The following is a 15,262-nucleotide window of genomic DNA, read 5'->3' as shown; positions in this document are numbered from 1 at the left end:
TGTTTGTCTTGCCCTGATTTGATTATTTTTCCATGATATTTTTAATCATGTAAAAACTCACTGATTTTGCTGGAATATTGTTGGAATGCAGTCAGTAGTCAAAGTAGTCGAATTTCAATTATTCATTCTCCAACTCATGCTATCATTGTTGACAGGACTGCCATTTTACAATCCAAGGAGGCCGAGAGAAGCGAGATGGCAGCTACCAGCTCCCTGTGGTAGTCCTCCAGCTGAACCTGCCACCCCCTCAGTCTCGATCCCCATCCCTGCTCACCCCGGGGGCCATGGAGAACTTGTTCCATGAGTTTGGTCATGCCATGCACTCTATGCTTGGTCGCACAAAGTACCAACATGTCACGGGTACAGTAAAGTATTCATAATGTCTCTCCCTCCCTACAGGGGCTGTGGGGTAGCCCAGTGGTTAAAGAGTTTGCTCGTCACGCCGAAGACCCGGGTCCGATTCCCCACGTGGGTACAATATGTGAAGCCCATTTCCGGTGTTCCCCGCCGTGATTTTGCTGGAATATTGCTAAAAGCCGTGTAAAACTCAACTCACTCACTCATTCTCTCTCCCTACTGTCCCCTGGGGCCTTGGAGAACAAATGTCATGCTATCATTGTGTGCCCAGTTCTGTTTGATGGTGCTTTTTGTATGCATTAGAGAATAGTTCTCTCCTTGTGACTATATTTTCAGTAAGACATAAAAAACACAATGTGCCTGAGAAACTTTCAACCCTTTTTTTGTAGGTACACGATGTTCAACAGACTTTGCCGAGGTGCCGTCGGTACTGATGGAGTTCTTTGCAGCTGACCCCAGGGTAACCTTGCTTAGCATGATATGGTCCAGTGGTGAGAGTGTTTCCACGGAGACTGGATAGTTGAGGGTTCTATTCTCCTGCCGCGTCATCCCCAAAGACAATAAAATATGGGACCTGTGAAGGTCCGGGTTAGAATATTGACCTTCAGTAACCCATGCTTGTCGTAAGAGGCGACTAACGGGATCGGGTGGTCAGACTCGCTGACTTGGTTGACACATGTCATCGGTTCCCAATTGCGCAGATTGATGCTCATGCTGTTGATCGCTGGATGTTTTTGTCTAGACTCGATTATTTACAGACTGCTGCCTTACAGCAGGAATATTGCTGATTGTGGCGTAAAACTAAACTCACTCACTCAATAAAATATGGTACTTGTTGTTACATTGCCTGATGGTCATCATTAAGTGGATGCTTCAGTAGAAGCCGAGGGTTCACATTCCACTGCTACATCAACAATATGATATGGTTGATTGCATGTCCAACACTGGTTTGTGTGATCCACTTGTTTACATGACATCTTCATACTGATGAAAGATTGCCAAGTGTGACATCTACTGACCTACTGACAAACGAACACTTGTTTGAGCAATTCCGCTTTAGATTTTTATGTAATTTGATGGATTTCTGTTAAATATTCCGGGCCAGAAATGTCCCAATAAACCAATGTAGGGCGCTGAGGTAGCCCAGTCGTTAAAGCGTTTGCTAGTGAAGCCTGACTCACTCACTCACTATAAACCAATGCATGTTGTACGAGGTGACTATATGGATCAGACTTAATCGATAAATATTGCTTGAATAAAGGTTGATGTGTATGTGAGATATATTGTACTCACTAACTCAGTATGAGTCAAAACAACTGGCATCATGAGATCATGCTATCCATCACTGCTTGGCACAGAGATACCGAGTTTAACAAATTAAACCAGCATAGTATATCAGGGTGCTATTTAGCTATTTTCATACTGCAATGGTGCATGTTAAATATGGTTGGTGCAGGTTACCTTCAGTAACAGGTTACACTCGGTGCAGGTAACAATATATCTTCCAGCATCTTATAGCTGACATCTTTTCTTTAATTGGGAAGTAAGTGACTGGAAGTAATATGTTTCTCTTTCCGCTTGACTTGTTACAAGCATAAAGATTTTTTTACTCATTAATCAATTACATAGAAAAAATCATTTAACTGAGATTTGATTAAGGCAAAATTGAAACAGAATCATTCATCATTTATCCTCCTGGGTCAGGTTCTGTTGAACGTTATCTGATACTCAGGATTTGTTTTGATATTGCTAAACAGATATTTATGTTACTTTTTAGAACCAGTGACATTATTTTCTGGTGCAACCACAATTTTGATGGTGCATCCAAACCGATAACCCAGGTTGCACTCGGTGAAGGTACAGAAAAAAACCAACGAAACCGCACACTGTATATACCTATATCACATGTTATATTTTGGATTACACTTTCTGAGTGTTACATTTGACCACTTTCTAAATGGCATTGTGTATTTATAGCTTTCAGCCGTGGAAGCTGTGCCAATTTACACTTGTCAGAGGGGTACACAAAGTCCGCAGTCTAGACTGCCAGTTATCTGACTTCCATTCTGTGGAAGCTGTGGTGGCTGAGTGAGTTAGATGGCTGACTTTGTGTGCTGGAGATTAGGTGTCTGACTCTGAGAGTGTGAGTACAAATCACGGATGGGACTCAACTCAACAAAAGTACTAGAATGTGTGCTTTACTGAGAAAGTGTAATCCCAAATATAACGTGTTACTTCTGACCACTTTCAAAATGGCATAGTGTATTCATACTTCATATGTCTGTGATATTGGTTAAAGTGTTCACTCGTCATGCCGAAGTCCTGAGTTCGATTCCCCACATGGGTACAATGTGTGAAGCCCATTTCTGGTGTCTTCTGCCGTGATCTTGCTGGAATATTGCTAGAAGTGGCGCTAAACTATACTCACTCACTTTGTGATATTGGATAGCTGAGAGGATTGGCGTCTAGTTGTAGCATGTATATTACTGGACAATCTTCATTGTAGGTGCTGTCAACATTTGCCCGACACTACAAGACTGGGGAACCTTTGGCACCAAGCACCATCCAAGATCTGTGTCTGTCCAAGAGAATGTATGCTGCATCGGTAGGACTTATAACTATAGTCATTCATCGCACATGAACCATTTGGAAAAAACTGTTCAGGATGTGTATACCTGACATGATCCTTGTAACAGGGCGTTAAGACCGCCTCTGTGGTGTCGTGGTTTGAGCGTCCGCCCGGAGAATAGAAGATCGCGGATTCGATCCCCGGCCACATCTTTCCAAAAGATGTTAAAATATGGTACTTGTTGGTCCCTGCCTGTCGCTCGGCATTAATGGGTACAACAAGGACTGGTCAGTATAATGTGTCTAAGTGGGGTATTCATGTGGTGGGGTGGTGGGTGGGTTAAAGCATTGGCTTGTCACGCCGAAGACCTGGGTTTGATTCCCCACATGTTTGAAGCTCATTTCCGGTGTTCTTGTCTGTGATATTGCTGGAATATTGCTTAAAGTGATATAAAACTATACTCACTCACTCTCTGATACAATAGGAATTGCATTTAAGGTGAAATTTGGAATCAGCTCAGCATTTGAAAATTGCTCTCATTGATACAAGGTACACTACCTCCATTGTGTAGATGGATAGAATGTCTTCACAGAGAGTTGAAGGCTGGTGGTAAGATCTCAGTAGGCCTGAAAGATAGTACTTAGTGATTTACTGACTGTACAGGCCTACCATATTGTTGCCCGATCTTGTAGTAGAGCTGGATTGCCCAGTTGTTTGACTTTCTTCAGGAGGTGCAGCTTGTTGTGTTTTTCTACGGTTGGCAATTCAGACTGCCCAGTTAAAGAATCTTGTTGACTATGTGGAGGATAGGCTGTTGAGTTTGAGATCTGTTTGATTTTCTTCAGGAGAAGCAGATGTCTGCTGAAGGACAGTCAAACTGTTGAGTTTGAGAACTGTTTGATTTTCTTCAGGAGATGCAGCTGCAGGTGTTCTACTCTGTCCTGGACCAGGTGTACCATGGATCCCACCCTCTGGGAAGGTCCACGACACAGGTCCTGGCAGATCTGCAGGCGGAGTACCATGGCACACCCTACATTGACAACACGGTAAGCGACCATTTGTTTGTGGTGGAGGCTTGGACATTGTCAAGATGACTTAATCTTGAAAATACTGGATGAGATAATTTTAGGACTGCAATGAATACACTATATGGCGAATATGATACGTACCCTGAATATTGGGTAACGGATTCGAATAATTATTCACGAATACAATATTGTAGTTAAGTGATTGATGTACAATATGGAACGCCCATGTTGACAGTGTTAATTTGTCACAGCAATAACCAGTGATCTCATGACACTCAAATTTGCTTTGTAATAGTTATAGTCGACAGTACTATGCGCGGCCTTGGCAAACTAACATGACTTGCGCTACTGCAATGCTAGTACATGTTCCATTCTTGCATATCTCACTTTGGAAAAGGACATAAGGGTTCAAGTAAAACATGCTCCCTTAAAACAATCGTAAATATTCGTTAATAATCGGTTCTGGTGACCATGAATAACGAATTGAATTCATGAAGGGCTACGGTTTGATTCACTGAATATGCGAGTGAATCGTTACAGCCTTAATCATTTTAATGCAGGTTTTGCAAACAAATAAAACAGTATTTCTTCTAAGTCAAGAATTCATTAAGCGTCTTCCATATAAAAGTGTCCAAACTGAGTAAGTTGGAATTCTTATGAAATCATAATTTGTTGAGATCATGAAGGTATTCATGGTAGATGTTTGTTCTCATATGTATGCCGATAATATTAGGGTATCTATACAGAGACATGTTTAAATTGGTCTTCAGTGACCCATGCTTGTCGTTAAGAGGCAACTAATGGGATCGGCTGGTCAGGCTCACAGACTTGGTTGAAATAAGTCATTGTATCCCAATTGAGTAGATGGATGCTCAGGATGTTGATCACTGGATTGTCTTGTCCAGACTCTATTATTTACAGGCCACTGCCATATAGCTTGAATATTAATGATTTGCGGAGTTTAACAACAATACAACCAACCAATCTACACAGACAGTTGAAATCAGCATCAAAAACAAGCTTTATTCAAACTATTTTAGGCGTGGCAGTTACGATTTGGTCACCTGGTTGGTTATGGCGCCAAGTACTACTCATATCTCCTCTCAAGAGCAGTGGCATCTAAGATCTGGTACCAGAGCTTTAACCAGAACCCTTTCAGCAGGTGAGTTCCATGACTGACTGACTGAGTTTGGTTTTTACGCCGCTTTTAGCAATATTCCAGCAACATCACGGCGGGGGCCACCAGAAATGGGCTTACACATTGTGCCCATGTGGGATTTGAACCCGGTCATCCAAAACGCTTTCAGCACTCTGAGTTCCATCAGAAACAGAATAACAATAGTGTTTTCAGAAATAATACATAATGACATGGTTCAGTAATGGATTGAAAACCTCTTGAATTAAACTATTGTGTTGGAAAAAAATCTTGACGTCAGCTGTTGTCTTGGGAAAAATCCTTGAAGTTAACAGCTATTTTGGAAAGAAATTTCCTGGACAAATTCTTGAATACAACAAAAATGTCAAGTAGGTGACAAGTTGAATCTAAATACAGAATCATCTCGATGTTTGTACTGAAGTTCAAGTTTTGCAAACACCACTCACTGACAAGCTGATAAGTATGTGTGACTTTCACAAGATTGTAGCACTATTGTGATAAACAGGAAAATTGTGTTTATGCTTAACATCTTTTGTATGGATTTGCATTCATGATGAATTTTGTATTTGATTTGAGGTAAACAGTTCACCACACCAGTAGGGTGGTCTGTTTACTGCCTAACTTGTTGGAGGTTTCACTGCATTGGGACTTCATATATTTGATGAAGTACTATTCTTGAAGTACTTTATATCTTTTGTTTTTTTGATGGAAAAAATGTATGTGATTGAGGGGCGGTTCAGCAGCCTTGTGGTTGAAGCGTTCACTTGCCATGCCAAAGGCCTGGGTTTGATTCCCCACATGGGTACAATGTGTGAAGCCTATTTCTGGTGTCCCCGCCATGATATTTATCAAATAGTGTCAAAAGAGGCAAAAAAAACCCATACTGACTTACTCACTCGTTTTTGTTTGAATCTCTGATTGTGACTTTTCATTGTTTAGGACATGGACAGTCAAGCTTGATAATCTGAAAAAAGATGCGAGAAGTCCCTCCTCAAAACATGTTAATGAAAAGCTGTTAGATTGTTCTTGAACTTCTTTGGAGTAGAATATGTTGTGTTGTAAGATGAATATGTTGTATTGTAAGATGAATATGTTGTATTGTAAGATGAATATGTTGTATTGTAAGATGAATATGTTGTATTGTAAGATGTATATGTTGTATTGTAAGATGTATATGTTGTATTGTAAGATGTATATGTTGTATTGTAAGATGAATATGTTGTATTGTAAGATGTATATGTTGTATTGTAAGATGAATATGTTGTATTGTAAGATGTATATGTTGTATTGTAAGATGAATATGTTGTATTGTAAGATGAATATGTTGTATTGTAAGATGAATATGTTGTATCGTAAGATGAATATGTTGTATCGTAAGATGTATCGTAAGATGAATATGTTGTATTGTAAGATGAATATGTTGTATCGTAAGATGAATATGTTGTATCGTAAGATGTATCGTAAGATGAATATGTTGTATTGTAAGATGAATATGTTGTATCGTGAAGATGAATATGTTGTATCGTAAGATGAATTGAATATGTTGTATCGTAAGATGAATATGTTGTATCGTAAGATGAATATGTTGTATCGTAAGATGAATATGTTGTATCGTAAGATGATGAATATGTTGTATCGTAAGATGAATTGAATATGTTGTATCGTAAGATGAATATGTTGTATCGTAAGATGAATATGTTGTATCGTAAGATGAATATGTTGTATCGTAAGATGAATATGTTGTATTGTAAGATGAATATGTTGTATCGTAAGATGAATATGTTGTATTGTAAGATGAATATGTTGTATTGTAAGATGAATATGTGCTTATGTTATTTCATTGGTTGTAGGGAGTCGGGTGAGCTGTATAGACGAGAAGTCCTCGACCATGGAGGGGAGAAACCACCAACCCAGCTTGTACAAGGTAGGAAGAGAAGGTGTTCATGGAAACATACAGGATAGGGAACCTGTGTTGAGATGTACTGACTATTAGCGTGGTGTTCAGGGAATTTAACAGGATAGACACATGGGGAATCTGTATTGTGCCTCCATGAGTGTTTTACACAGGGTTTGGGGCAACTATTATGAAAAAGTATTTTTGGAAAATGTCTCCGTGGCTTTGAATTAGTAAGGTAGGGTAGGGATGCTCTGTAGGTGTGGGTGAAGGAGTCAGATATCGGCAGATGGGGTGTTCTGTAGGTGTGGGTAGAGGAGTCGGATATCAGCAGATGGGATGCTCTCTTGGTGGGTGTAAAGGAGTTCAATAGGGTCAAATGGGATGCTCTCTTAGGTTAGTGTAAAGAAGTCCAATAGAGGGGAATAGGATGCTCTCTTAAATCGGTGTAAAGAAGATCAATAGGGGCGGATGGGATGCTCTCTTAGGTCGGTGTAAAGGAGTTCAATAGGGGCGGATGGAATGCTCTCTTATATGGGTGTAAAGGAGTCCAATAGGGGCGGATGGGATGCTGTCTTGGTGGGTGTAAAGGAGTTCAATAGGGGCGGATGTGATGCTCTCTTAGATGGGTGTAAAGGAGTCCAATAGGGGCGGATGTGATGCTGTCTTGGTGGGTGTAAAGGAGTTCAATAGGGGCGGATGGGATGCTCTCTTAGATGGTTGTAAAGGAGTCCAATAGGGGCTGATGGGATGCTGTCTTGGTGGGTGTAAAGGAGTTCAATAGGGGCTGATGGGATGCTGTCTTGGTCGGTGTAAAGGAGTCCAATAGGGGCTGATGGGATGCTGTCTTGGTGGGTGTAAAGGAGTTCAATAGGGGCGGATGGGATGCTGTCTTGGTGGGTGTAAAGGAGTTCAATAGGGGCTGATGGGATGCTGTCTTGGTGGGTGTAAAGGAGTTCAATAGGGGCAGATGGGATGCTGTCTTGGTGGGTGTAAAGGAGTCCAGGTGCGGATGGGATGCTGTATTCTTTAGTATGAATGTGTGGATATTTTGGCAGGAAGCTGCTGCAGGTTAATGGATTTGGAAGTTAGCTGTCGAGGTGGGTATTAAGAAGTTAATGGTGTGGTGTTGACACAGGTTACTGCCAGGCCTTTGCTTAATATGCTTATTTACTGCTATTTAAGATTGTTACGAGTCTATTCACTGCCTGCTGTTCCAGGTATGCTTGGAGAGACACCGACAGCAGAAACACTGGTGATGTCTCTTGTTCAGGATCTGGATGAAGGAGCAAGATTGCTGGCCACATAGCAGAGTTACACTGAAATTTGTAAAACCAACATATTCCATTGAGTAACAAAGCAAGATGTTCATAGTAACACATCACATTGCAGCCATGCAGAATAACGTGATGTGAAAGCCTGGCAATGGGGGATCATGAATAGTCATGAGTATCATGCATTGTGATGAGTTAGTGAGTGAGTCGGGTTTAAACCTGCTTTTACAACTGATCTAGCCATATTCTGACATTGGAACACCAGAGATGTTCAGTGCTAAATATCCAACATGTTGGGAATTGAACGAAGGCTTCCTCTGTGACGAACAACAGATCAAAATTGCTTTTAGAACTGATGCAGCCCTATTCTGACATAGGAACACCAGAGATGGTCAGTTCTCAGTGTACACATGTAGAGAATTGAACCCAGGCTTCCCCTGTGACGAACAACAATCAAAACTGCTTTTAGAACTGATATTCTGTCATGGGTACACCAGAGATGGTCAGTTCTCAGTGTACACATGTAGAGAATTGAACCCAGGCTTCCCCTGTGACGAACAACAATCAAAACTGCTTTTAGAACTGATATTCTGTCATGGGTACACCAGAGATGTTCAGTTTTAGTCTACTCATGTGGGGTATTGAACCCGAACTTTCTCTTTGACAAGAGAACTGATGTTTAGAACTGATCAGTCTACGCTAAATTACCATTTTGCTGTCCTTGCAGAGTGTAGAACACAAAGGCTCCAGACTAACGATCAAATTACCATCTCATCCTGCTGGGTACCGATCTAATGCTGGGTGAAGAATAATATTCTCATTTATCGTGAACTTCAGTGTAACTTTTGGGAACATTTGTATGAATTGTGCTCTTAAAAAGAAACCAAACTTTTGAATACTTCTTGACATAAATGTTAGAGAAACATTATTTTATTTATGTGATTGACTCAAGTTCTGTTACACCAAATGATACAAGAAATACAAATAAAACAAATAATGATCATCTGTTATTGGATTTGTGGATGGTTATCAAAATGTGGCACAACAACCCCGTCTGGGATGTTGGTGTTGTTCATTAAGATTTTGTCTGATCGTAACAAGGTCAGGTTTACAGCCATGTGAGAGAAAGGCTATATCCTCCTTTTCAGTTGGCACTCGTGGTTGATCGGAACGCTGATGTCCTGAACGTCCTTAGTTTGCTGATATTTTCTAGCCAATCGGCTGATAGTTGATGGATAAACATGGAACGTGATCTGTGCAAACTGGGAGTGAGACCCACAATCATCGTTTTGGCATGCCTAAGGGACGCAACTCTACCACACATATTGCAGCACCTCAGTCTACCTGTTCTCCCCAATTTTTAAGGGATTGTCATCATTGTTTTGTGTGGAAGTGATACTTGCAATTTCCCGTATATTGTATTAATACCCGAGCGTAGATGTCATACTGTATTTACAACATGAGTTACAGAGAGTGAGGGAAATATCATTTTTCTGGCACAAGTTTTGTAAGTACAATATGACATCTACGCGAGTGGGTCCTTATGACCCCCTACTCTTCAGAAGGCTGAAATATAGTGTTTATTAGTGTTGATAAATGTGTCAGACGAAGGAAACAAGAGTGATTGAAGTTGTAGTAAACATTGTATCTGTAGTAAAAAGTTATGAATGAAAAAAGTAGTCCCGCATTCCGATGTCACGTGATTGTCTCAGTCGGCCAATGAAATTACCCCTAGGGTTTATTACACATGTGCTACGTATCGAAAATACATCATCACCTATTTTAACTCATATGGATAATAAAAAAGATTCTTTCAAATCATGCACGTATTACCTTATGCGTTTATGTGTATGTACATATTTCATTATACATAGGAAGGCATGTTGACTATACAAGTACACGTAACATCACTGTTTTGCTTAAGTTGGACGTGTGGAAATATTGAGTATGATATGTTTTGTGAATGTTGTTTAAGATGTCCCTGTTTTATAGAATACAAATACATGACATGTAGGAATCTTTCATGTTCTTTTTGTTTTTACTCATGTATAAAGTGAGTAGGTCTTTGTACGTTTTTGCCAAACAGTAGTCCCGCCTATCCCAATTGCATGGAACGATGCTCGTGCTGTTGATCACTGGATTGTCTGGTCCACACTGGATTATTTACAGACCGCCGCCATATAGCTGGAATATTGCTGAGTGCGGCATTAAACAACCAGCCAACCAACCAACCAATCCAAGAAATAGACGATTCCCATGCTGTTGATCACTGGATTGTCTGGTCCAGACCGGATTATTTACAGACTGCTGCCATATAGCTGGGATATTGCTGTGTGCAGCGTTAACAACACACCAACCAACCAAGCAATCCAAGAAATAACACGAGTTGGTCACCGTTTAGCATGAAGCGGGGATATAGTATTAGGCTCCGTACGTCTGTCCGTCCGTCCGTACGTACGAATTGGAATATCTTAAGAACCGTTGACTTGATTCTTTTCATATTTGGTACCTAGGTTTATCATGGTAAAAGAAAGGTCCCAGTCAGGTTTGGTGACTTTGCCTTTCATTTCAAGGTCACAAGGGGACTTTAACGTTTTACCCTTGTCAGCGAGATATCTCAAGAACCGTTCACTGGATTTTCTTCATATTCAATACTAAGCTTTATCTAGGGAAGGCGCAGAGCCCAGTCGATTTTGGCGACCTTCACTTAATTTTCAAGGTCACAGCGACACTTTGAAGATTTCAGCATGTTAACCTGCATGTTAAGCTTGTCAGCGAGATATCTCAAGAACCGTTCACTGGATTTTCTTCATATTCAACACCAGGCTTTATCTAGGGAAGGCGCAGAGCCCAGTCGAATTTGGCGACCTTCACATAAATTTCAAGGTCACTGCGACACTTTGAAGACTTCAGCATGTTAAGCTTGTCAGCAAAATATCTCAAGAACAATTCACTTGACTTTCTTCATATTTGACACCAAGCTTCATCTGGGGAAGGTGCAAGGCCCAGTCGATTTTGGTGACCTTCACATAATTTTCAAGGTCACAGCGACACTTTGAAGATTTCAGCATGTTAGCCTGCATGTAAAGATTGTCAGCGAGATATCTCAAGAAGCATTCACTGGACTTTCTTCATATTTGACACCAAGATTCATCTAGGGAAGGTGCAAGGTCCAGTCGATTTTGGTGACCTTCGTCTAATTTTCAAGGTCACAGCGACACTTTGAAGATTTCAGCATGTTAAACTGCATATTAAGATTGTCAGCGAGATATCTCATGAACAGTTCACTGGATTTTCTTCATAGACTTTCAAGACTTCCCTTGAATGTTTTTCAATAAGCAATTTCTTTATTACTATTTTTGCATATTTCATACACTAAGACATTTATGTCAAGGTCAAAATGAGTCTTGAAAATATTTGTGCGTTTGAACAACTACAGATCAAGATATCAAGAGAGGTTGACTGGTCATGTTTTTGTTGACATTTATCTTAAACTACGACCTTCACTTTCATTACTTTTTAAGTTTGATTTGATAATTTGCGGCGGGGGATTATGTCACCTTAGTGACAATGTTTGTTGTACTCAAATTGACCGTTTTGCCACGTTGTGTACTAACTTAGTGGTGAGGTGGCCAGGCAGTACGCATGACAGCAAGACCCCTGAAGATCCGGTTAGAATTGATCTTCAGTAACCCATGCTTGTCGTAAGAGGCGACTAACGGGATCGGGGTAGTCAGGCTCGCTGACTTGGTTGACACATGTCATCGGTTTTCCAATTGTGCAGATCGATGCTCATGCTGTTGATCACTGGATTCTGTGGTTCAGACATGATTATTTACAGACCGCCGCCATATAGCTGAAATATTGCTGAGTGTGGCGTTAAACTAAACTGCGGCGTAAAACTCATACACTAACTGAAAGAGGGAAACTGTCCGTGAAAATCATATTATGCACAGTAAAAACGTATCCCTTCAGAGACTTAAACAAAGAGAGCGGAGACAATGTGTGAAGCCTATCTCTTTGCCACAGAAAAATATAATTATACAAAATGATACTGGAGAGAAGTATTTTCAGTCCCAATGGAGATACAGCAGATATAGTATGACCAGAAAGTATTGAGAATTTTAGGAATATGTTTAATTGGAATTCTAGTATAAACAACCTTGACCAGCTATCATTCAAGAGAGACAACTCCGTTAATCCGTTTTCATTAGTTTGTGAAGAGTTATCTCCCTTTGTTTACTTGCTAGCCGACGACATTTTCAGTGATCCTCAGTATGGATGATTTAGAGACGAGGAAGTTGATTTTTTTTAGAGTATTATAACAAGGACATCAGATCAGCTTAAGTGATTTCAAGTAGAACAGGCATCCCTTTGTCCACTGTTTATCGTGTTTTGAAAAATATTGCAAATGGATATGGAAATTGAGCACCAGGGAGGCGCAGGCAGGCCCAGAAAATTGACTGTCGGTGACAGGAGGCGGCTTGGTATTCTTGTTTCTAAAAACAAACGGAGGAGTTTAGAAAACTTAAGGCTGGATATGAATGATAGAGGAACTGTGGCTGTCTTTAAGGAGACAATTAGAACTGAGCTGCATGCAATGGGTTGGCAGAAAAGTCGAGGAATTCCATCACCGATCATGAAACCTGAACAAAAGAAGCTAGGTTGAACTTGTGCTTACAGCATAGAAATTTTAACTGGGACAATGTGATTTTCTCAGATGAAAGTTCTGTGTGGCTGTTTCCTAATACACTGAAATTGTGGACCAAACAAACTGAAAAACCTTTGTATCAGCGCCCAAAGTACAGAAAAAGCTAGCGGGTATTGACCCGAGGTTTTATAATCTCCGTCAACTGCGACATCTGTATAGTTCTATAATGTATGGTCATGCCTCGCCAGTACACGTTGAAATAATCCATACACACGGGCAACCTGATTCAATGCACATCAGATGAAACAGCTCCATGGACGGTTCAACATATGCGTAAACGTTAGTACACGTAGTATTATAGGCCGTTTGACTTCATTTTGGACCGATGAATTGGTCACTAACACAAAATGTAATAATTGCAACAAAACCAAACTTTGCACAGTCGCACGAAATCAACAGACTCAAAATTTTGGTCACCCGAATAAAAAAAGTTGTTTAACATACGATCACTATTTTGTTGTCACTTTTCGCTATTTCATACGAGGGAGAACCACTTGCTAGTAGAACAGCCAGGTGTGCGAGTTGTACGTGTGAAATTGAAATTGCACTGCACACCCTTGTTGATTACCCGGCTGTTCTACCAGCAATTGGTCCTCCCTCGTAAGAAATAGCGAAACGTAACAACAAAATAATGATCGCTTGTTAAACAACTTTTCTGTTCCTATGTTCAAAATTTTGAGACAAATCATCAGAGTTGGTCTGTCGATTTCATGTGACTCTGCAAAATTTGGTTTAGTTGCAATTATTATATTTTGTGTTAGTGAGCAATTCATCGGTCCAAAATGAAGTCAAACGGACTATACACTTAAATGTGAGTTGAAAATATATCATGGCCAGATTTTGTATAACAGCTAATTCTTAGTAATATATTATCATCTCTGTCTTTGTATTGGAATCGGGAACCGAATCTCCCTGGGAGAAGTTTGTTGGTTACTACCGTACAATAGTGTTTAATCCTCGTCCTATCGGCGCGGTGTGGTAGTCTAGTGGTTAAAGCGTTGGCTCGTCACGCCGAAGACCCGGGTTCGAATCCCCACATTGGCACAATGAGTGAAGCCCATTTCTGGTGTCCCCCGCCGTAATATTGCTGGAATATTGCTAAAAGCGGCGTAAAACCAAACTCAGTCAGTCAGTCAGTCCTCGTCCTATCTCTTAAATGCGTTTTCGGCACGCGCGAAGAGCAACCTCCTCTTGTTGAGTGCTGTTTAACGTTAATAGCTCGTGCGTGTGGGCCCGAGGCAAAATAGGTCCTCAGCACCCCATTGCTGGTGGTAAGAGGCGGCCACACTGGGCAACATGTTTGCCGTCGGCTGAGCCCATGTGTCGGTGGTGGACGGGATCCTGGTGGGTCCGCACGCTGCTTCCGAGTAGGTACAGTGTTCCTTTTGCCCAACGGGCGGTGGGGTAGCCTAGTGGTTAAAGCGTTCGATTCCCTACATGGGTACAATGTGTGAAGCCAATTTCTGTGTCCCCGGCTTAATATTGCTGGAATATTGCTAAAAGCGGCGTGAAACTAAAATCACTCACTCACTTTTGCCCAACACACCACTTCGACCCTGACCACTGTTACATAGACGGTGCAAATTCACATATTCGTAAACCATGGTTCCATGAAGAATGCAAACAGACCAGTAAGCGTAGGAAAACAATATTTCAGCCAATATTCACAGTCCATAATTTAGATTTCAAGGCTGTATATAAACAGAATAAGTTTCAGTTTTGGATGAATCATGTTTCCAAAATAAATTCCCCTACACTAATGTGAACAAATGAGCATTGTTGTAGACAGGCCGGAATAGGCCAAAAATGACGTCATCATCGAACACCTGGCTGACCTCATTTCACAGGGGTGTCAATGACCTTGTACTGGGCTGACCTTGGGAAACCACTTTCCCAGGGGTATTTTTAGATCAGGAGCATAGCAACCGAAAGAGAATGACATCATGGTAGTGATGTAGATTTACATGTGTAAGAGTGTGATGTTCATTGTACAATACTGTGTGTATTTGTGACTATTTGAGAATAAATCAGTTTTGGTTGTCATTGGTTGATGTGGTGTATAAAAGTCCTAACAAAAGGTAGGTGAAGGGAGAGCAGAGTGGCACAGTGGAAGCGCACTGGGCTCATAACCCAGAGGACCGTGGATCGAAACCACACTCTGCTAACAACGTGTTTTTAGGAGTTAGAATTAGGGCTAGCAGACATCTATATAAAGGACAGAAACGGTGATTTAGCTTCATTTAGCCGTGGACCCGTGATAGTGACACTTCATC

At 40.9% G+C, this 15,262-nt stretch overlaps 1 protein-coding gene across 1 annotated transcript in view; it reads left to right on the top strand.

Annotated features, from left to right (window-relative positions):
* LOC124281138 (mitochondrial intermediate peptidase-like) overlaps window positions 1-10,291 on the top strand; it is a 56,052-nt gene extending 45,761 nt beyond the window's left edge. The window contains exons 14-20 of the mRNA XM_046717166.1: window positions 156-360; window positions 747-817; window positions 2,864-2,962; window positions 3,838-3,972; window positions 4,995-5,116; window positions 6,961-7,034; window positions 8,225-10,291. Of these exons, the coding sequence (XP_046573122.1) occupies window positions 156-360; window positions 747-817; window positions 2,864-2,962; window positions 3,838-3,972; window positions 4,995-5,116; window positions 6,961-7,034; window positions 8,225-8,313 (795 nt within the window). The 3' untranslated portion in view covers window positions 8,314-10,291. The remainder of the gene's footprint in view (window positions 1-155; window positions 361-746; window positions 818-2,863; window positions 2,963-3,837; window positions 3,973-4,994; window positions 5,117-6,960; window positions 7,035-8,224) is intronic.
* The last annotated feature ends 4,971 nt before the right edge of the window (window positions 10,292-15,262 follow it).

The sequence above is a fragment of the Haliotis rubra genome, unplaced genomic scaffold (genome assembly GCF_003918875.1).
Source record: "Haliotis rubra isolate DU_JTF1 unplaced genomic scaffold, ASM391887v1 Scf28, whole genome shotgun sequence".
Lineage (NCBI taxonomy): Eukaryota > Metazoa > Mollusca > Gastropoda > Lepetellida > Haliotidae > Haliotis > Haliotis rubra.
Note: the sequence above shows the minus strand (reverse complement) of the source record. Positions and strands in the feature narration are given on the sequence as shown.